At 45.7% G+C, this 22,712-nt stretch overlaps 1 protein-coding gene across 3 annotated transcripts in view; it reads left to right on the plus strand.

Moving 5' to 3' along the window:
• LOC121097117 (serine/threonine-protein phosphatase 2A regulatory subunit B'' subunit alpha-like) overlaps positions 1–22,078 on the plus strand; it is a 56,318-nt gene extending 34,240 nt beyond the window's left edge. For 2 of the 3 annotated variants that reach the window (XM_040613880.1, XM_040613879.1), the window contains exons 5-14: positions 148–250; positions 2,231–2,305; positions 7,594–7,680; positions 10,743–10,899; positions 12,962–13,010; positions 13,531–13,620; positions 14,595–14,770; positions 15,315–15,433; positions 17,555–17,661; positions 21,965–22,078. In XM_040613880.1, the coding sequence (XP_040469814.1) occupies positions 148–250; positions 2,231–2,305; positions 7,594–7,680; positions 10,743–10,899; positions 12,962–13,010; positions 13,531–13,620; positions 14,595–14,770; positions 15,315–15,433; positions 17,555–17,661; positions 21,965–22,061 (1,060 nt within the window). In that variant the 3' untranslated portion in view covers positions 22,062–22,078. Of the gene's footprint in view, positions 1–147; positions 251–2,230; positions 2,306–7,593; positions 7,681–10,742; positions 10,900–12,961; positions 13,011–13,530; positions 13,621–14,594; positions 14,771–15,314; positions 15,434–17,554; positions 17,662–19,376 lie in introns of all 3 variants that reach the window. The other variant, XM_040613881.1, reaches the window with a different exon arrangement.
• The last annotated feature ends 634 nt before the right edge of the window (positions 22,079–22,712 follow it).

The raw sequence follows: 22,712 nt of genomic DNA on the forward strand, positions 1-22,712 counted from the left end.
AATGGGTGCTGGTAGTCTGAGGTCCATTTTGCGTAATTCAGTGTAATGTGTTGTGTAACAGGTGATAAGGCACTTCATAATCCATCTGTAGTTGGTGATTGTCCTGAAGTACAAAGTGGTTGGAGTAACTCTTCACCTCTCTCGTAGAATCCTACGTAACTGCCATGATGATGCATCCAGATTCACGTACCTTTTAGCGAAGCCTGGCTGTGACTACCTAGAACAGGAGGACTTCATCCCGCTGCTTCAGGTACCCGCAGCGGCCCAGCGGTGAATGGATGGGCAGAGAGAACTGTTCTTATTTTGTGACTTCTTTATTGTCATGTCTTTAAATCTTTACCAAGGACATGCAAACCTTTGGTTTGAACAGCGCCTGGGTGGGGTTTATTTGGTGTGAAATAGAAATAACTATTTTAAGTGGACTATTTTGCGTAAGTGCCAATCATCTACATACCTTACTAAAGTCACAGAGGTTTGTCACAGCTTTATTTAGTCTCTTGTCTCTTGCTGGGATTCATATTTATTTATATTTATCTATATATTTTTATATAATATATACTGTATAATATATACCAATATATATTATTATACGTGTGTATATAATATATATTATTTTTTATATATTCATATTTATTTGCCCTGTTTCTCTAGGTGGTTATTGGGGAAAATGCATGGCACTGTTGATATTCAAGCACAACATAAAGCTTATTGGAAAAGTTGTAAAAGTTGCTTGACAAGAAAATTATAATTACATTTGTCTAGCAAGACTATCAGATACAATAGCACATGGAAACCTTTGCCAAACTTTTGCAGTTGTAGTTATTCTGTATATGCCTCTAAAACTGCTGATGCACAAGTCTCACTGCTGATTTATTTTTTTCCTAATATTCAGGCTAAATCTGTGCTGATTTCTTTTCTTTCTTTTCCTTTTAGTCACATATGATATTTTTTAACAAAGCAAAGTATCTTTCTTTCATTGTTTGTGGCCATTTAGACAGGCTCTGGATAGGTTTAGGGTTTCTTTGTAGTTTCTCTATAAATCAGGTCCATCTGCTCTTCTGATCATCTGTTGATACTTTTTCTGAGCTTTTCCATATATCCCTACATTTCTCACACTGTCCTCTATGCAAAACCTCGGTGGAGATGCTGCTTTGGGGGGATGGTTTTGTCTGCACTGGATGTTTCGGTGCCTCAAAACAGACTGCGATGGGTACATTTTCTCATGTTCCTTTTCATCTTTTCTCCACTGGGCACATTGCCGTTCCTCATTGATTGCAGCTCTGCTTTTTAGCTACTGGTGCAACCAAAGGCATGCACAATCTTGTCAATTAACCAGAGACCAGCAGTATTACACCATATTACACCATCATACTAGGCATCAAGTTAGGTGGGCCAGAATTTGGTCGTAGTGCACCCCTGAGGGTGCTGTGTCTGCTGTATCCCTTTGACATGTCGTGGCATAGACAAAGCAACACTTTGAACACTTTTTTAAAGGGTAGAGGAATCAGACATGCAGCAATTACACAGGGATCACTTCATGCGGGATCTGAACTGATTCATTCAGGATCTGAGGCAGTTTCTCCATGGTTTGTGTGTGGTTTTTTTTGTTTTGGTTTGGTTTTTTTTGGTCATGCATTTCTTGGCAGATTTGGCATCATGAGCCAGTGTTTGGCTTACAAAAAGCTGATCTTGAGAAAGAGGCATCTCTACAGGTAGTTCAAGTAAATTTTGGAAAAGCACTGATCATATCTGTATGCATTCTGAGGCTCATAAGAGCTTTCATTGCTGTGGAGGACGTAAAAAGTAACTTTCTCAACCTTCCAAGGAATGTTTATTTCTGGCACCTAGCTCTAATAAATGTTAATATCTTCAATGAATGGAGAAAAAAAAAAGAAGTCTTGGAGAGGAGATAGTTGCATGGTCAACTAACTATTTTTTTGTCTCATTCAATGAAAATAAGTTCTCATCTACTCACTAACTCTCTTCCTTTGTTTTTCTGTCCTTAAGTAAATCAAAATGGCCAACAGGTGCGTATTGCCCAGAAAATGTATTCTGCTTCTAATTCTAGAAGGTTCACTTTATAGATTAAAAGATGTCATTTCAGTTTTATTGCTAATGCTGCAAATACAGTTTCAAAAGTAAGCAAAAGTATTGGTTTGTAAACCAAGTAACTTCTAAACATTAAAAGGAGAAGCAAATATATTTCATTTTATTTGGTCTTATCTTGCAGGATGTGGTGGAAACGCATCCTGGCCTGACTTTCTTGAAGGATGCTCCGGAGTTCCATTCCCGGTATATTACGACGGTAGGCTGGCTCCTTTGATCTCCTGTAATACTGCTGTACCAACCCTCCCTTTGTCATTTGTCACTGTTCCCATCACCAAATCCTTCAGTTACTTCAAAAAACAGGATTTTTTTAATACTACTGGAAATTAGTTATTTCAAGAACTACTTCCAAAGGAAAAATGAATTTGCCTGTGTGTACAAGAGGTTATTCAATAGGTTAATAATGATTCTTTCTGGTCTTAAGCAAATCTATAAAAAACAACTTTTTTGGCCTTTAATCCTGGTGAAGGAAAACGAGAGGTTCATCTTTCGTCCTTGAGGGCTGTTGAGTTACCCCTAATTCTGCTGGCCTGAGGAAGCATGGAAGGCTGTATGATTGAAGATTTCTGTCACTTAGGCATGGAGAATCTGTGATTGTTCCGTGGTACAAAGCATCCATTGCATATGGGAGTCTGACATCCAGCTCTCCTGCCTCTCGCTCTTGCCAGAAAGCCTGTCATGTCTTTCTAAGTCTCTGAGCCTCTGTGACTACAATTTGTCGTTGGGTTTTTGTTCTGTAGCTTTGTTCCAACTGTGCCATCAGGAGTTAGACTGGTGCTTTACCTGACTAATTTTGTACTGTTTTTTTAAGCTTTAGCTTGTCTGGTGTGGGGCATGAATCTGGATAAAAGGTATAGATGTTAGGATACTGTATCTCTGCAGTGGTAACAAATTCAGGTAATGACAGACCTGATGGGAGCTGTATCCCAGCAGGGCTCCAGAGCTTAGTTTCTCCTCTTGGCTTGCCAGGGTCCGCATGGGGGCTGGCTGCACCACGCGCTGGCAGCTGGGGGGCTGCTGGCAGACAGTTCCTTTCCTGTAAGGAGCAGATGGCAGGAAGACACTGTTGCTCTGGGCAAACCCTGAACTGTCACGCTAATGTTTTATGAAAATGTATAACAAGAATGGATTCTAAATGTTTTAGATGTGCTTGAACATGACAGCGAACATCGGTGTATTAGCAACGTGTTTATCCCCATGGAGCAGGACAACAAATGCATTAAGTGTAGTAACTGGCCAGAATGGGTTTAACAGTGGCCTGGGAATTACAGAGGCACATGAATGGGTGGGTGTGAAGGTGCCTGTGGCACATGTACCCTGGTATTTGATGTTTAAAGTACATGGAAAGGTGAAAGCTGAAAGATTTAAGCTAACACTAGCGTCGGTTTCCGACTGTAATATCAACCAGTTGTTCTTTGCTGGTGAGCCGGTTGTCATACATACATACATACATGTAACGTGTGGTTGTCCTGGTGCTGGCTATTGGGTGGTGGCAAAGGCAGTTCTGTGCACCTGCCTTTCCAGGTTCCTCTTCTGAAGCCACGTGGTGTTTCTATGTTTTTCAGGGTCTAAAGGAGGGAATAAAGGCAAGAAACAAATGTCTTTGTAGAGTAATCCCCCAAACGATCGCTCTTGCTGCAGAAAGTCTGGACCTCACTGGGCTGCAGTGCATGTTCTGGTCTGAGAGACCAGCTGTGTAAAGCTGAGGTTCCGCATCAAGATAACTGAAGTGCAGGCTGCTGCTAAAAAGGGCAGCACCTTCTCTTTCTGCTCTTCTTTCCCACAACTTCCCTTGCGCCTGGGCAAGGTCCTGTGTGACCACCGTAAAGCAGCCACAGAAACAGACCCTTCATCACTATGTGAAGCTCCTCAGTGTTTCTTGATCCTGCTGCTGTCTCAACTGTGCTTCCTTACTCCGGTCTGAGTTTTTAGGCACCCTCACTCACCGTACTCTGATGGAGGTAGCTTCCCAGGCAGCCAGGAAACAGCGGTGCTTGTGGTTGAGGCAAAAGGCATCTAAAGTGGTGAATCTTACAAAGCTGTGATATCCTTCGCAGACTCCTCGCGCTGGCAGGGCAGTGCTGTTCTGGGTGTCTGTGCTGGCAGACAGGTTCCTTCTGAGCTCAGCGTGGCCAGATCCCTGAGCCGGACAGAGTCAGTACCTTGGGAGACAGGCTGTGGGGTCAGGTTGATCCCATCTGGAGTGGCAGTACTTGGCCCGCTGCGGCAGTGGCTCTCCTCTGGTACCAGGAGTTCTATTTCTCATATCTCCTTTCACAGACAGTTTGGCACTTCTCTTTAATGTTACAAAATTCGGTGTTTCCACCAGGAGGTAATGAAGGATACAGCTTTGTCCTTGGATTTTGAGACTACCTGGATCCTTTTGATCCCTTCAAGGTAGAGTGCCTTATACCTATTTACAGTGACAGAATGATGTATTTGCTGCTAGTGCAAGAATTACATTATATTTTTGTGTTACAGGTGAAGGTGTAAGGAGACACTGGCTTTTGGTGCGTTCATTGCTGGATATAGCATCACTTGGTTGAAATCACCTGGAGAGTAAACAAACAGTCTAGTATGGGTAAGATGCATATGCATGTTTCAATATTTTTTTTTGCCTATCTCCACACCTTTTAGAGGTGCCTTTTGGATACAGTAGGCTGTAATTTAATCTGTATCAGTACCTGAGCCGTGGCATTGCCAGCATACTAAACCACTTGTGTTTCTTTCAACAGAGACTGACTCCTGAAGCTCGTGAAGACAATGCAGAATATTATGTGGCATTTATTGTTAAAGCTTTAAAATGGGATTTCTCCCAGAACATTCAAACAAGGCTCAGAGTTAGTGCTGCATGCTGTTGTTGAAAAGCTGAGTCAACTGAAAACAACAACCAAATTATATTGCTTGTTGAAAAATGCTTGAAGTTATGCAGTATTACCAGCGTGAATGTGTAAGGGGAGGATGGTCTGCAGGGTTTAATAAAGCTTTGTGGGTGTTTCCAGAAATGGTACTGCTTTTGTTCTTCTGTGGGTAGACTGGGAAAAGGTCCAGAACTGACCCATCAGTGGTTTGGGTCCTGGAAGTAGATTACAGGAGGATAAATGGGCAAATAGGAAGGGGCTCCCCCTTCCAAAGGCTTGTGAACTGAATTCTGAATAAATTGGGAAATTTCAGGATAAATGATGGGAAAACCAAAGCCAGTTACAGCTTTCAGTAAGGCATAACTGAAAAGTGTGGCTTGAATACTGCAAATCATCTCGGGCTGTGTAATTATGTTCTAGGATGTTTCCCAAATGCTTTTTTAACAGCTTGTTTTTTCACAACCTGGAGAAGAGAGCAGCACTGACATTTCATACTGATACATGCACCATGTACTAGCAATTGAAACTGGACCATTATTTTAATAATAAAACCTGCACTGAGTGACTGGACATAAAAGACATGCCTTCTTTTTACAGCTAGGTGAGGAGAGAGCAGATGAAACATCTTTGTCCATATGGGCTGATAGAGGAACAATTTCTTACGTGTTACAAACAGGGTTATATTTTGTTGTCCTTTTTGTCCCCTGCCTGCAGGGTAATAAAAAAGTGCCGGTTAGGGTCCTTTTTCTGATTCTTGGGATTGTTATTTTTGAGTCCTTGGAATGGAGTGAAAACACAGTGTCTTTAACAATAGTTAAAGAGTTGTCAGGTGTGATAATGGGTTACGTGTGAGGTGAGACCCACATAGGTCTCTGAGCTGTTGTGCAATCTGGCAGCAAAGGCCAAACAAAGTCCAAAAATAGTGCAGAATGGCAGAGGCTGCCAAAGACATTAAAGAAACAAGCATACAGCCTTTTTGTGCTTAAGACCAGAAAAGATCACTGTGATTACCTAGTCTGACCTCTTGTATTACACAGGCCATAGTACATTGCTCAGTCATTGCTACAGTTAGGATAGATTTTTTGTTTAATTGACATCCAACTGTAAAAGGACATCCATCTTTGAAGTACGGAGTGATTAAAGACCCTGCAGTGCTTCTTTGGGAGTTGTCCAGCAGTTAAAGAAGTGTGTTCTTATCTGCCTGAATTAGGCTGATCTCAGCTTCTGGTTATGTATTCAATGAGACACCGAAAGTCTTCCTGCTGTCCTGCATCTCCCCATGTAGGCTCGTAAGGGACAGGATGGCTACCAATAGGTGTCATATTCAGCTAAGTTGAATATACTTGTTTTCTCTCTTCAGGATGCATTTGAAGTCCTCAAATAGTTCTTGTTGTTCTCAAAATTAATTGTATTTGTCAGCATTTACTGTCTCACTCATCTGTGTATCCCAAAGCAGGCTGTTGGCAACAATCTCATACTTGGTTCCGGATCTTGGTTCTGGACTAAGAACTGGTGCTTGTGTGTCTGAGTCAAAGCATGGCACTTAAATGGTGATTGCCTACTCAAAGCTAGGCTCTAGCTAAGAAACAACCCCCTCCCATTTAATTCAACTGGATTAATCCCTATAATGTCCATGTTGTTGTGTGAATTAAATTTTCGTGTTGGAATAGCTGGCACTATTATGGTTTACTGAAATTCTACAATAATATGTCAACATGATGTCAGAGGCATTGAAGGTTTGTTTTATTAGATTTGGTCGACAAGAATTATATTACGTAGATTTCAGTGCTGATATTCATTTATATTTCTGATTTCTCATGTTGAAGATGTTTATTTGATGTTTTTTCCCCTGTTAAGTTTATTCTTGCATGTGCCTGATCACACAGTTGCGTTCCCCCCCGTTGATGTTTGACAAGCCAACAAGGAGTGGGCTGGGAAGGGTTCAGCTTGCTGCTTTGGGTGCTCGAGAGTGTTCTCAGTCTCTTACTGTGAGCTGTTCCCCTTGTGTTCTCAGAAGTTTGTGCATTCCTCACCAGGCCTGTTACTCACTTTCACCAGAGGCAGGTCACTAAAGGAGATAAATTAGGTTAACACCTACCTGAGATAAATGCAGACAGATAATCTCTATTGCTTACTTTCAGTGGAGCCACAGAGAGGATGCAGTATTGTTAGAGACAATATAGGGCAGACATCAATTGTGGCTTTCATTTACATGTCCTGTTTGCTCTTTGAAAGTCCTGATAGTGTTCTACAGCAGAAAAAAACCCTATTTTGGTTGAGATCCATGCAAGGTACAGTGCCTAAAACCTGAAAAACTCAGTTTCAAAGCGATTCGTCAGCACTTTGAACATATTCCCGGACATAAATAATGCATCTGGATGCTCAAAGTTGTGAATTAAGAGCAGTGAAAATATTTGCAGAGTGAAACTAGATAATAGTATTTCAGAAACAAATGTTACTTTCAGGCTGCATAGTGAGAGATAGTAGTACCTACAAAGGAGATCACGGAGCAGTTTTCAAAAATCAGTCCCCTTAAGATGAGTGAATAAACAAAGTTACTGCATTTAAATTTGCAAACTGGTGTATTTCAGGAGTTGATTTCAAGAGCGCTGTTCATGTGTTGCAGGTTATACAGAGAATATTCTACACAGTCAATCGATCCTGGTCTGGGAAGATCACTCTAACAGAGCTGAGGAAAAGCAACTTCTTGCAAGTATGTTGGTTTCTGCCTGAACAAGATACAGAATGCGTCGTACCTTTGTTCCTATAGCTGTATACTGCATAGCGAGGGAGGCCAGGTGCGCGGTGCCGGGAGAGTGCTGGAGCAGTTGTATCTTGAGCTGATGTGAGGGAAGACCAGGAGCTGGAGTAGCTAAGAGCGCGCTGGTAGAAGGTCAGGGGATGGCGGTGCACCAGCTCTGCAGCTACAGCAAGCAGGTTGGCTCTTGGCCCCTTCCCTTGCCGAAGAGGAAGGGAAGCAAGACGCAGCAGTGCGCCTATGTGAAGTGGCTCACTGAGCAGCCGAGAATAGCTGCTGGACGGCCTACAGCACCCGGGGGGTGGGACAGCCCATTTCCTGACTCCCTGCCGGCCCTGACAGGCAGGCAGGCATGCTGAGCCGTGCGATTGCAACACCACGCATCTCGGGAGCCGATTTCCACTTCGGCGGTAGACTTCCTCAGAAAGGTTAATGCAGCTCAGTTCTTGTTACAATCCCTGTGTTGTATCCTTACATTGGGCAGATGTTTCTGGATTTGGACCGCTGTTCTCTCAATATTTTTCCCAAAAGAGCACCAGGTTAAAAAGTCTAAGGCTGTCACAGCACTCTCCAAACTACTAGCTGCAACAAGGTCTTTTAACATCACATACGGTCGCTTATTTCGTCTATGACTGGAGACACCTTCAACAAGCCCATAAACACCAGCAGGAATACCAGCAGGCCGAGCAGCAGCACCAACAGCAGGAACTGCCCACGGCATCGCACTGCTCCCGCGCCGTCCCCCGGCACAGCCATCACCGCTGTCTGGCCGGACCCGCTCTGGGCCCGCTGCAGGCTGCTGCCACGTTTGGCCGTGTACTCTGCCTCTATCGGCCGTTACCCTGGGTCTCTGAACCCCATGGCAGTCAGGCTTCCTTCTCTTTGATCCCAACGGCTCACCTTTACCAGTGTCTGATCCAGATCCCCAGGCTCTTCCCACTTATCTCAGTGTGATCTGGATCACAGGCTGTCCCCACCTGTCTCTGCCTTGTTGGGCGCTGCTGTCACCGCTCCAAACTTCAAACATCCCCCGGCCCAGCCATCATCGCTGTTGCTGCTCGTTACATCCAGTCTCATAATCTGAAGGGCCTCACACAGGGCACCAGTTGTCGCAGCACTCCCCAAACTACCAGCTGCAACAAGGGCTTTTACCATCTCATAACAACATACTCTTCGTGCCAGTCCCTCTGCTGCCTTCTCCTCATCCCAGGCGTGCGTTCTCTCTCTTCTCTCTGCTTCTTCCTCCTCCCTCTTCCTTGGCTGCCCAACCTCTTAACAGAACCAGCCACAGCTGCACCTTGTCTACGTCAGCCAACCCACCGCCCCTGAAGCCAGCCCACAGCTGTATATTATCAATGCTAATTAACCCAGCTTCATTCCTCTACATAAGGCTGCTCAACTGCAGCCCAGTCTAAAAAGCCAGAAAGTCTTTAGGCTGAGAGGTTACGGACTCAGCTAAAACAGTGAGACTTCCCCACTGCATCCTGTTCTCCCTTCCAAATGTGGCGTGCTGTCTTCCTCAAAAGCCTCAAGTGTGAGTTCATGTTCCTCCTCCTTTCAGACGTGTTCTGTCCCAGTGATCACATCAGCTAATGAAGAAATCAGTGCTCCCTTGGGTTGTCTCATGCCAGTCCAAGCCCTCTGATCCCAGTTCCTCCCTAACCTCCGTTATAAACAAATCCTCCCAGCTTATCTTGCATCTTTATTCGCTCATTTTCTCCCTTTATACACTTCCCCTTTTTCTCCTTGCAGGTCTGCTCTGCCTTTCATCTCCTGCAGCAGGGAAGCTGAGCTCTGGGACAATGATTTTGCTTGGGCAGCCCTTTGCTGCATGTGTAAATGGTGTACTTTGGCATGAGCTATAAAAGAAAAAAAAAATTATTGAAAAACCTCCCCAAGTGATTATATCCACAAAGAAATGGAGAGACCCCTGAAGAATCTGAAGAGGCTAGTGAGTGATTGATCAGAGGTTTTTAGACTTGAGTGTCAGCAAGTCTGAACGGTGCTGGTCTGGCAGTGCCACCCTGTTGTCCCTGCCTGAAACTTTACTGAACCTGGTGGATAGCAGGACGTGAGAGTCTTGTTGAGACTCGGTTGGGTTCCTTGGAGCTGGAGGTCACTGAAAGTTGACATTGAACTATCAGTGCCTGGCACAGCATCTGCTCAGAGCCACAACTCCCTGGGGTAGCTCTTGGGCTGTGTTTCACCTCTTCCTTTCTAAGAGGCTGTGAGGGCAGGGGAAGACAACCCTATCGCTCACTTGGGTCTGTGAGCATTTTCACATTCCTGCAGCCAGAATTTGTTAACCTGAAAAGGCTATCTGGTGTCCCATGGCCTCAGCACTAGGAGAAAGGCAAGTAGGGAGGTGGCACTGGTAAATGTGCAATACCCTCCTGTTGGTGGGAAGATGGAGGGGAGGGAAGGACAGAGGTAGGTCTGAAGTAGGAATGAAACAAGGACATTGTCACTAAATGTTTTCTAACAAGGCATGTTAACAGATGTCACGGTTGGAAACCTGTCTGAGCCTCCTAGTTAAACCAGATTAATTCCTGCCAGTGACAGCCCAGGGAAACTGGTGTGATTGGTTTGATCTGCCCGAGATTCATCCCTCCTTCCCCAGTCCAGGCATGAGTCTGGAGCAAGATGATTTTGTCCTTTGGGAGCCATGGAAAGATGTGTGATGAGTAAAGATGTATCTTGGTTCTTGTGGAGAGCTGTGCACTTGCTGTTGTAAATGGCTCTGAGAGTCTCCGGTGCAGGTCAGGAATGTTTCACAAATAACAGATCCCAGCTGAGACAGCAGTTGTGTCCTTGTTTCTCTGCCTCACTCTTCACTGTGGCTGAAAATCAGCAGAAATTGTTCACCGAGCGGCAGCAATACTGTGCATACATACAGTAACCGGGAGGTTAAGGCTGTTGAGGAATGTGGTACCCAACTCCCACAGAGGCTGGGGGGCTTCGGCTGCCGAACTGCCTTTGTCAAGGTTTAACTTCCCGCTTTATTTGTACTCTTCCAGACGCTTGCTCTTTTGGAAGAAGAGGATGACATAAATCAGATCACAGATTATTTCTCCTACGAGCACTTCTATGTTATATACTGTAAATTCTGGGAGCTGGACACTGACCATGATCTTTACATCAGCCAGAAGGATCTGGCTAGGTACAGTGACCAAGGTATGCTGCCTGCAAGCTGTGGTGGGACAAAGGGGCTTGCTGGAAACAGAATGTTCCCACTAAAGAGTAGCTTTAATTTGGGTGATTTGATGCCTCAAGAAACGTAAATAGAGTCATCTATCTCTTACACCATCGCTGATTTACAGAGCCACTTGTCGGGGCTTAGACACAGGGAGAGGCAGTACACGTTATTTTCTGCCCGAGTAGCTAGAAGGGGAACATCTGTTCACGTGTGGGTCACTGCCAGCAGGACAAGCTAAAATAACGTCTTGAAGCTTGCTCATTATTTACTAAGGGTTTTGCAGGAGCTTGGAAGTAGGGACAAGAAGGACAAGCCCATGTGAATTTCAGAGATTGCCGAAGTGCAATCCAGTAACACATGAGAGAAACGCCCGAGTCCAGCGAAGCGTGGTGCGTTCAGTTTGGGGGTGTACTCAGGGGAATCTCGCTTGACTTCAGCATGGAATTCCTTTCTACAGGTTGAGCAGATGCTATGGGTTTTCAAAGGTTCAAGGGCTATGGATGAGTTAATGGAATACAAACCCACAAAAGGGCTAAAAAATCCAAAGGCACTTGTTCTGTGTGTGTTGTGCTAGATGGAGGCACTCAGGTCGGCTCCTTTTAGGATTACGCATGTTCTGAGAGCATGATGTGCCCGTGTGGACATGCTGCCTGTTGGGACTCATGGTGTAATGTCTGGGGCAAGAGCCTGAGCTATTGACCAGCACGTTTAATCCCGAAGATAAAGCTTTCTTGGATTCTTCCATGTGGTTGCTGCACTTTTTGGAAGAGTAGGTCTGGGAGAGAGAATCCGATTTGGGGAAATGTGGTGTTCAGCCGCAGGGTGTGACTGAAGGTGGCAGGAGGGGTGACGTGTGTGGTGTGGTGGGGTGGTGGGTAGGGCTGCAGGGATCCGTGACAAGTTGTCAGGCACTGCTGGATCTCCGGGGATGGGAACAGCATTGTAGGCGCCGAGGTCCTGTGGGCTGAAGGAGGAAAGGGGGGTGAGAACGACAGCGCTGTAGGTGGGTGTGTGTCAGGGCAGTGTGGTGGCCCACGTGTCCTGAGCGCCGGTGTTCACAGGAAGACCGTGGGGGTTCTGGGCGAGTGTGGCAGCCACAGGGGCCAGCAGTGTCGATAGGGCTGAACGGGGTGTGTGTGGATGGAGGAGTGCCTGACTTGGCGTGGGGAGATGGGAGACCTGGTCCCTTCTGGGGGGATGAAGGGTGTGCTGCACGCAAACCTGCAGGGCGCTGGTGCTGGGGAGCCAGGTGGAGGGGTGCTGTGGGCAGGGTGAAGGGGGGAAGCATCGGTGCAGGCGTAGAGCAGCCTGTCAGCACTGGGGTTTGAGGGGGGTGCGGGCTGGGTCTGCCTGGCTGGGCTGTCAGAACTGTGCCAGGACTACAGAGGCGGTGGAGAATATTTAGAAGGTGCTGTGGTCGGGGTCCAAAGGAAGCGTGTCAGCAGTCTGGGAGGGCGAAGTCGGTGCAAATCCTGCTCAAGACTTATACTTGCTGCTTGCTGGTGTGGCTCTGCCGTAACAATCTATCCCACGTGTTTCCTGGCTGGCAAATCCTTGCTGCTCACCTAAAATTATCCTTGTTTTTCATTGGCCTTCCCTGCAGCAGGATTGCTACAGCTTGCGCTCTGTTAAGAAGTGTTTTATAGGGATTCGAGGTGTGATTTTTGCTTGATAACTGTAGTTCTTCTGCAGTACACACTGAAACAGTCTCCTATCAGCAGAATTTGCTTATGTGACTAATGCTACAGCAAAGTAGGAGTAACACTGCCCATGTCCAGGAATCCAGATAACATACAGTCGGCATGTTTGTGGCAAAATGTGGTGTTTAGGAGGATACAAAGGCAGGCACACAGGGAAAGTCATCTTTGTTTTTTATGAAATGCTGCTAAACAGAGACCAGTAAAATGGTTAGACAGGCAATGTAGACAGAGCATTCTTTTAGCAATGGGAAATGGCTTTGTTAGATTCAGCATAAGCAACTGATTGCCATTATTCCTGTGACCTGTAGCTTCATTTTCTCTGTGTTTTCTTTGTTTCCAGCTTTATCAAACAGGATTATTGAGCGAATATTCAGCGGCGCTGTGGTGAGGTGAGGAATAGCATACTGGCTGGGGATAGAAGTGTCAGGCTGATTAGAAATGCAAGATACTCTCAAAAATCCCCACTGATCGGAATGGTTTCCAACATGGTGCTCCAGTTGGAGCTGCCTGTAGACGGAGTGAGACTGCTGGGTATCTTAAGAAAAAATCCCATAGGATGACGACCGATAGACCTCATTGTAGAACAGCTGGGCACAGCTGGAGGGAACATGCACTATGTGTTTGTGCCCCGCAGTGGCACAGGGATAGCTGGGGAGCACTGCTGGAGAGCCTCCAAAAAGTAAACCAGCCCAGCACTCGCAGTGGGAGGGGGTGTGGGAGATGAGCCCCAGCTCTGCAGGGACAGCAAGGCAGCGACTGCTGTGCGGGCTGAGCGGGTGGCCGTGCCCCGTTTTCTCTCACAAATTATTTGGGGCTTTTGAAAAATGTTGGATAACATTGTGAGGATTGAGGAGCCTGATGATTTGGGTTTTGGTTGTTGTTTTTTTCCCCCCCTCGTATGTCTTCCAGAGGCAATGAAGTTCAAAAGGAAGGCCGCATGAGTTATGCTGATTTTGTGTGGCTCTTGATTTCGGAGGAAGACAAAAGGAGTGCCACAAGGTCTGACTGATTTTTGTGTATTAGTAAAAGTATGGAGATGAGCAGATAAGATTATAGAAAATTCTGTGACGTGCTGCTTTCTATGAGAGATGACAGCTTTGGTGCCAGTGATTATTATGGAGAAAGCAACTTACTGTCAACATTTGGCCAAATCATTTGCCTTTCTTGAGGAGAACTTGTGTAGAAGCAGTTTTCTTTAATGTTAAACGTCTTGGTAGTCACCAATCCCTTTGGTTACCCCATGCCATGAAGCGATAAACCCATGAGGCGTTTGCAGCAGACAGGCATGTGCCCTTCATGCATGTAGTAGGTGTGTAAGAAGGGTTTGGAGGGAAACTTCACTGTGTCACTTTGTAAAACCTGCCTGTGTGCCTGGTTTGTACAGCCACTGGGAGGCTGTTGTGCAGAGCTAAACTAGAGCTGCATGTGATTATTAGGACAAGGAATCTTATGAATAAAAATGAGAAGAAGAATTCATAAATGCGGTGGTGAAGGAAGGATGTAGAGTGTAACTGCCTGAAAGCATTGCTTTCTGTATGAAGGAGTAGAGGAAATAACTGCATACCATGTGTGCCTCATCACCCACCAGGGTCACTCAGGGACAGGCAGCGTCCCAGGTTCGGAGCTGGTTGTATTTGGCCAACTTTTGCTGCTGAATCAGACAGGGACACCCTTACCTACATGAGCCAGTTGAGCTGCAGCACAGTGGACACTTGCTACATCTACCAGGTGAAACAGGTCACAAGCATGGCTGTACTCACAAGCCACCTAGGAGGCTAACAGGAGGTGCTCTTGAGTGTTGGCTTGTGCCCTGATCCTTCCCAAAGGGTATTTTCATCCCTGGTTTTATGCCAGCCTTTGGGCAGAAGAGCACTAGGGGATGGGAGAAAGGGGACGTGCATTGCTGCAGTCTCTGCTGTATGGATTTCCTAGTGCAGTGCTGTGCTTTCACTAGTCCTGTCTCTTTTTCTTAGTATTGAGTACTGGTTTCGGTGCATGGACCTGGATGGGGATGGGGTGCTCTCCATGTATGAACTGGAGTACTTTTATGAGGAGCAGTGTGAGCGGATGGAAGTGATGGGCATAGAACCACTGCCATTTCATGACTTGCTGTGTCAGATGCTTGATCTCGTTAAGCCAGAAAGGGAAGGTAAGTCCTGTTTAATGAGAGTTTCCATCCTCTTTGATCTATATTGGACTGAGAAAGTCACGTCACTGTGAAACCCATCTGTAGGTAGAGCTTTGAGTTAGAATCGCAGCGCTGAAATTACTGTGCAAGGTCAAAGTCTGAACAGTGACTTTTGTGCCATAATGTTATGCATCAGGAGGTTTGAAATACTAAAACAAGAGACCTTGTGAATTAACTTGCTGGAACTGGAGCAACAAGTCTTGTATGTTCCAGCTGTGGCATGTGCTCGCAGCCTGGGTTATGAAACTGGACCATGCCCATTCACATTGATTCATATTTCACATGGATGTGAAAGACCTCCATATGTATGTGGAATTTAAGCCTAATAAACATACCCATTTATTGAATAATGTTCAAATCCTTGACTGACTTGGGAAGAAATTTTGTAATATTGTAGCATACTGGTGTTATAATTAAAACTTACTACAAAACTGACAAGGAACAGGTCCAGTCTCTCACTAAGTTAGAACTCAGTAGAACAATAATGTGGTTTTTTTTCCTGTAGGAAGAGTAACCCTGAGAGACCTAAAGAGGTGCAGAATGGCTCATGTATTCTACAACACGTTCTTCAACTTAGAGAAGTATCTGGACAATGAACAGAGGGATCCCTTTGCAGTGCAAAAGGTATAAATCACCTTCATTTCTAAATACAGGCCTTCTCAAACCTGTCTTTGGAACGCTGCTGGATGAAGGGAAAATCCAACTGAACCCAAGAAAACTCTTTGCACGAGTAGGGCAGTCCAACAGCGGAACAGGTTGCCCAGAGAGGTTGTGCTGCTTCTATTCTTGGATGTTTTTAAGATGCGACTGAACAAAACCTCAAGCCCCTGATCTGACCTCATAGCAAATCCTGATCTGAGCAGAGGCTGGGACTAGGGACCCCCAGGGTCTCTTCCAGCACCAGTTATACTGCTGTTCTGTGATGTGGTTGCCATCACTGATCCTACTACACCAGCCCTGGCAGTGCAGTGTGTGATTCTAGAGAGAAGGAGCGGAGCCTGCTGTGTTGCGCTGCAGCTGAAGGAGGGGGCTCAGCTGCGCGAGGAGGAGCCCGGTTTGCTCAGGTTAGAACGGAGCTGTGAGATTCAGAACCTGAGATCCCATTTGTCCCTTCCCAGCCCCTACACAGCTGCAGCCATAAATAAGTAGGCTACATGTGAAGATTCGTTCAACGTCTGGGGTGGAGCTTGCTCCTTAAACCAGCACTAACGATCTTCCCGTAGCCTAAAGAGAGCCAAAGGGAGAAACCTTCTTTACAGCGCAGGGGCTGAGGCAGGTGAGGTGCCAGCTCGGTGATGAGGCCACACACGTGGCAGTCTAGATGGAAGGTTTGGGGGTTGCAGATTGTGCCTGGTTATCAGCCTGGCTGGACTGTTATTCATCATCCTCTCTGGGATGATACAGGAGGAGATCGTGGGGTTTGTATTTTGCAGTTGCTGCTCACCGCTACCTGCGGGATGTTCAGAGACTTGAGTTTTGCCAGCTGTTGGTGTCAAGTCCCTCACTTCTGGTTCCCCTTGCATATCCAGTGAAACCAGATGTGACTACGGCTGAAGAGCCTTCTGGGAGATAGTCTTTGTCTGGTCAAAGTACAGTAAAGTGGAGGGGATGCCAAAACCACCTCTGGTTCCCTCCCAGCTGTTCTCACATAACCTGTAGGGGGAACTTTGTGGTTCCATGATTCAAGGCTTAAATATAGCCCAAGCCAGAACCATCCTGGTTTTTTGTTTGTTTGTTTGAACCGGATTATAAGGGCAGTCAAGTGGGGCTAGGGGGAGGATAACTTGTTATCCCCATCTTACAACAAATGGCAGAGGGCCAAATATACATATATAAGGATGTTATTCTGTAACCTGCTCTCAAACTTGCCCAAACTCAGTGTTGTGGTTTAACCCCAGCTGGCAAGTAAGAAGCGTAAAAATGAGAAAACTCACGGGTTAAGATAAAGACAGCTTAACAGGTAAAGCAAAACCCGCACACACAAGCAAAGTAAAAAGAAGAATTGATTCACCACTTCCCATGGGCAGGCAGGTGTTCAGCCATCCCCAGGACAGCAGGGCTCCGTCACACATAGTGATTGCTTAGGAAGACAAACGCCATCACTCCAAATGTCCCTCCCCCTTCTTCTTGCCCAGCTGTATACGCTGAGTGTGGCGCCATACGGTACGGAATACCCCTCGGGTCAGCTGGGGACGGCTGTCCCCGTTACCAACACTGCTTCCAGCACAAATCCATTTTTACAGTACCAAATACTAGTACAAACACAGCACCAAAATACTGGGTACTGTAATCAAAATGTAACAAAAACCAGCACACTTAGCAAACTGTGAGGAGTTCCTGAAAAGATCATTTACAGTTCAGATTTAATTAAAGATTTTAAATCCCTAAGTTCTTTAACCAATTACAAACCTACCGGTGCAGGGCCTGCTGAGCTACAGCAAATAAAATGTGCCGTTACGGGTGTTCAGCGTTTCTGAAATGAAGCCGGCTCAGTTAGTTGGCAGCTCAGGTCACGTGCTGAGCTTTATAGACTAAGGGATGTATTTTTTCATAATCATTTGTGTGCAGACGTTAAAATAGTTTGAGATAATTGTGACTCGGTGCCTTCAGTTAAGGCAATTTTTGCCTTGCTGTTTTTATACCGTTGCTTACTAATCCTAGAATTGCCATTCACGTGTTTAGACTTACTGTGAACAGCGGTAGAGAGGTGTGGACGTAGTGTGCTTGACTGTCTGATCTCTTCAGGACGTTGAAAACGACGGCCCTGAACCCTCTGACTGGGACCGATACGCTGCTGAGGAGTATGAGATTCTTGTGGCCGAGGAGTCCGGGAACGAACAGTTACAAGAAGGGTAAGCACAGGCACTGCCCGCCCTGGGGACACGCCACCTGGCTCCTGCTCAGGTTTAGGAGGAGCGTGTGCATGTCACTTTTCACAGAACTAGTGGATTAGTGGACTTACCATTTGGACTCAACACTGGAGGCGTGTGAAGCCTGAAACTGTTGCCCCAAAAGGGCATATTGGTGTGTTTGTCACAACGGGCTGCTTTGTGGGCAGCCCTTTGCATCGGCGACAGGCGCTGCAGTAATGAAGATAGCTGGGAAAAAGGACAAAGCCTTTTTCTTTTGGCAGCCATACGAAAAAAAAAAAAGAAATGGAATGACTTCTGCTAGTCTTGGCCATGTATTGACCACGTCATGCTATTGTAGATTAGAAGCTGTAGCTCTGTTACATTTATTACACTAGCAGAGACTTTCTTCAGTCAAATAATTTTATGTCCTGGCAACCATCATGCCTGTTAGTCTGTGGTCTTCATAAGCTGAGTTGCAACATTTTCACTCATCTAAGTTTGTTGAGACTTAACACTGTTGGTGTTTCTGCAATATCTACACTTATTTTTGCAGCCCTCTAGAAAATCATGGACAGACACTCTCGCTATTTTTGGAATCAATTAATTTAGGCAGAGCAGTTGCTCCAGAACTCTCTGTGTGCGAGGACCTCCTGCAGAGGCTCCTAATGGAGACTCAGTATAATTATCTTCTAGATTTGTGTCTGTGTTAGTATCTTCTTGAGAATATTTCTCTGGAAGTCTCCAGATTAATAACAAACATCCAAAGAATGCTTACCCTACGTTAATCTTGCATGATTCAGGATTTCACCCGTTCTTGAACAGTATTTAGAGCCATTAAAGTAAAAGCACTGAGAAGATTGCATAATTTTCAAAACTTCCCACACTGGAAATTGTTTGGGATAACAGTAGCAGCTACTAATTAGCCACAGGGATTTGCAAAGCTATTGAGAGCTATCTTTCCTTCTCTCCCTGTGATGTGCATCCAAACAGCTATGAGCTGTTCCCTCATCTCCTTTGAGCTGCCTTGCCTTTTTGTGGCCTTCACAATGGAAAATGAGGTAGCACAGGATGGAAGATAAAATGGATATATTCCCTGAAGCTGCTTTGCAACACCTGTGTCCTCAACACAGAAAAGAAATAGCAGTCTGCCGTAAAAGCTTTGCAGGACCATGCATACCCAAACTCACCAAAACCAGAGGAAAAGTGGTAGGTGATGTCACATTTTTGAAGTCTAAAACAGCTGTGTCTTCCTGTAAAGAGCATGGCAGCAACCTTGCTGCTTGCTTTTAAGAGCCCCTGAAAAGCTCTGTAGTCATGGCAGCCAGATTAGATCTCATTTGTGGAGCATAGCAACAGACCAGGCAGGAAAACAGGAAGGGAAAAAGAAAAACAAAGAGCTGGATGCACAGACAAATTTGCCAGCAACAGGCATTGAGTTTTTGCGCATACATTATTTCTGGGTGTGCAGAAATAGAGAGTGGGGACAAAACAAGACAATTTGAGAGCTGTATGGGAGACTGGAAGATTTTTGACTAAGTTAGCTGGCAGAATGTGAAATCTGGTATTTGTCTTATTAATACATTTGAAAATTACCATTATTCAGCAATCACAGATGAATTAGTAAGTGTGTGCCACGTTTGTGACTTAGCCCTGTCCATAGCTTCTCTGAGTGGAAGGTTTCTAAACCCAGTCAGTGTCTGTCTGGCTGTCTGCAGGCTTGTCCATGAGAGTGCACTGCTCCTGGAAGAGGGATCTCAGCAGGACCGTGGATGCTCAGAGTGACTTCAGGGATGCTGTGACTCTATGGAGAGCTGCAATCACCAAAAATGAGAGAAAGGTGTCGTCTTGCTCAGGACAACAATGAAGCATCATGTTTCACTAGAAGCTTAAGTTGATGTGAACACCCCCCAGCCACGCTCCACTGTATGCACCTGTGCGGGAGACTCAGCCTGTCCCTGGGGGATGTACACACTGTCTGAAGGTGGCACCAACAGCTGAGTCTGACCAGCACCAGCTCATAATGCAGATAAAAGCATTGGGCTTGCAGAAACTTTCGTGCAGTCTTGGCTATGGCAGAAGTGGGCACCGCTGTTGCAGAAACCAGTTTCAGCCAGCTGATGTACGTGGAAGCCACAACTGCCTTCATGGGAAAAGTCAGTTCCTCCCTCGGGAGTGGAATAAGGAGAGAGAGGCCATCAGTTATGCTGCTGGTAGGACAGAATCCCCCTCACCTGGGCAGCAGGGAGCGAGGGCACCATCCGTGCGGAGCAGTCCTGCTCAGAGATGGATAAGTGGGACAAAGACAGGATGTAGATGATGTTGGTTTAGGCAGCTCAGACCATTTCTCTTGTCTCCCTCAAGGCAGCTGATGGCTCAGTCGCTCGCTTTCATGAGCCCAGCAGCATAAGGAAGGGAAAGGGGGAGGGAGTACATTGCTGAACCACTCGCTCACAAAAATGTTTGCCAAAAGGAAGGACAAAGAATTTCCTGGAGCAGTTTGCCTCCCCTGAACAAGCTAGAGCTGCCATGGTTGAGCCTTGAGGAATGGGTGTTTCATCTGCATGAGCCTGCATTTGTATTTCTGGGACTGTTAAGCTTTGAAACTGGCCTGGAAGGAGAGAAGGTAATTATCTGTAGTGCTAATCTCATGGAAAAGCTGTCCCTTGGATGCTTCCATTTTTTCCAAGGTGGGGAGGGCAGGCACTGTTGAGCCTTAAGGAGCAAAAGCATGAAGTAGAAGACTCACTCACATGGGAAAGGACAAGGGAAGGCCCTTTTGAAGCAGGTGTGAAAAGATTTAGTCCAGAAGCAAAAGACACTGGGGAAAAAAGTTATAATGGAGCCCCAAGTGCTAGTGAATGTGCAGGATAAACAATACAGGAAAGAGGTCCCATTCCACATATCGAAAAAAAGGAAGAAAGCTAACAGAAGCTGGTAAAATGGAAGAAAAAGGGACACAAGAGGAACATTCTTAAGAACAGCATTCAAATGGAAATTAAAAGTTTTCCTCAGCTGCATCATCTTAAACCAAGGAGCCATTAGAGAAACTGAGGCACGTACGAGCATGCCGGGGCCGTTCCCAGGTGGGGGGCAGGGCCATCCAACAGGCACTGCTCAGGCAAAACGCATGCAGAGCGTGTACTTCTGGGCAACCTTGCATGCATCATCAAAACAGTTATTGGTGTAGCATCCAGACCGTTGTTTCCCTTCTCCCACTTATGCAAGAATCCAGAAGGTGGCAGAATTACTAAGCAGGTGCTTTCCTTTATGGAAGAGAAGATGAAAATGTTGGCCCGGGAGATCTCTATGCTGTTTGTCTCTTCTTCACATAGGGATCACCGGACTATAGCATAGAATCCCCCCCACAGCAGGGCATGCATACAGGCTCCCAAGGGCCTGCTGTGCCTATGTATGGGTTAGTGAAGGGTAAAAACAGCGCAGGAAGTACCAGACGGTTCATTCTTGGCACCATCCGTGCTGGGATATCAAAGGAGTCAACCTTTCTGCAGCACAGTTTACCAGTGAACAAACGGGAGTTATTCCTGTGCTTGCCACTGGAACTCCTGCTGCAGCATTTCCTTCACGAACAGCATCGCTGTCAGAGCGAAGGGAAGAATTCCCATTTCCTGGGAGCTCTGAGAAACTAACCTGTAGCGTGCTGAGACTGGAGGGAGCACATCTTCAAAACATCATCTCTCAGCAGTAGGGATGGGATGAGAGCCCCAAAGCAATGTCCTGTAAAGCACAGAGCCCAGCCAGCCCGAATAGTGCAACTGCCTGGAGCTGAGAATTCACAGCTAAACCTCCTCGGGCCATAAATGCTAAGACCTGGATCTTCAACTTCAAACCAAGTGAGAGAGGAACATGACAGCACGGCCACAATTGTTCTTCTGCAGATGTCAAAATACATCCTGAGCCAGAAGATGCTTTGGAAACCAGGTGTTCCCGAGCAGGTCTGAGCAAGCCAGAGCTCCTCTAGGGCTTGGACAACTTTATTTCTCCACTGAGCTAACAAGACTACTGCGAGCTACTGAGTATTGTTACTGAAACTGGATTCAAGTTTTGTGATGCTGAGCACCAGTGAAAAGTCGTTCCAGACCTTAGAGATGAGGATGGATGGGAGCACAAAGGCACGTCAGCTGTCAGAATACCAGTTACTGCCGCACTGTTTTCAGTCCTTAGAAATACCCTCCTCGAGGGTAACGTCTTGCATGCCACTGTGTTTTAGCCAGCTGTTTTAGTAGCCACTGAAAATGCTGTCACCAAAATACGCCTTTTAAAGACATACCTTTTATCTTTGCAGATCATTTGAAGAAGACTATGACACAGATGAAGTCTTATCTCCCCCTGAAACTGGAGACAAGTCAGACAAACTAGTTTTCTCAGATCTCTCAGCATAGAGATGTGATCTTTGCAGATCTTTGCAGATCATTTGAAGAAGACTATGACACAGATGAAGTCTTATCTCCCCCTGAAACTGGAGACAAGTCAGACAAACTAGTTTTCTCAGATCTCTCAGCATAGAGATGTGGAAGACATTTAGTCAATATCTTTCAAACTGGATAGCATTCAGTCCCAAGACACTTAGGGATTTTTCTTAAATCCATCATTGGAGCAATGTGCTTTATTTTATACACTGTAACTTGAGAACCCTTTTTCTCTTCCTGTATAATTGCAATAAGGTAATTTCTATAAAAAGGCTTTTTACAATGTGTTATCATGCACGCTCATTAAAAATGGTGATTGCACCTTGTTTCATTTATATATAAATTCTGTTATGTCCCTAGATGTGCAATAAATGCCAGCATCTAACGATTAACTGTAACAACGGCATGCAACATCCACAGTGCTCATTTCTCAGTTCAGCCCTGTGCCATTCTGTCCCCTTGACTTTATACCAGGAGTGACAAAAGAGCTGCCAAATTAACTTAAATGTATGTCTAGAAATCTTTTAAAACACAAGTCACAATGAAGGTTTTTTTGGGGGTATTTTTTTTCTTTGCTTACTGTCCTGGAACCCAAGGCAGCATGCCTGCCCGTGGGGAGGGTGC

Source organism: Falco naumanni, chromosome 13, assembly GCF_017639655.2.
Source record: "Falco naumanni isolate bFalNau1 chromosome 13, bFalNau1.pat, whole genome shotgun sequence".
NCBI lineage: Eukaryota > Metazoa > Chordata > Aves > Falconiformes > Falconidae > Falco > Falco naumanni.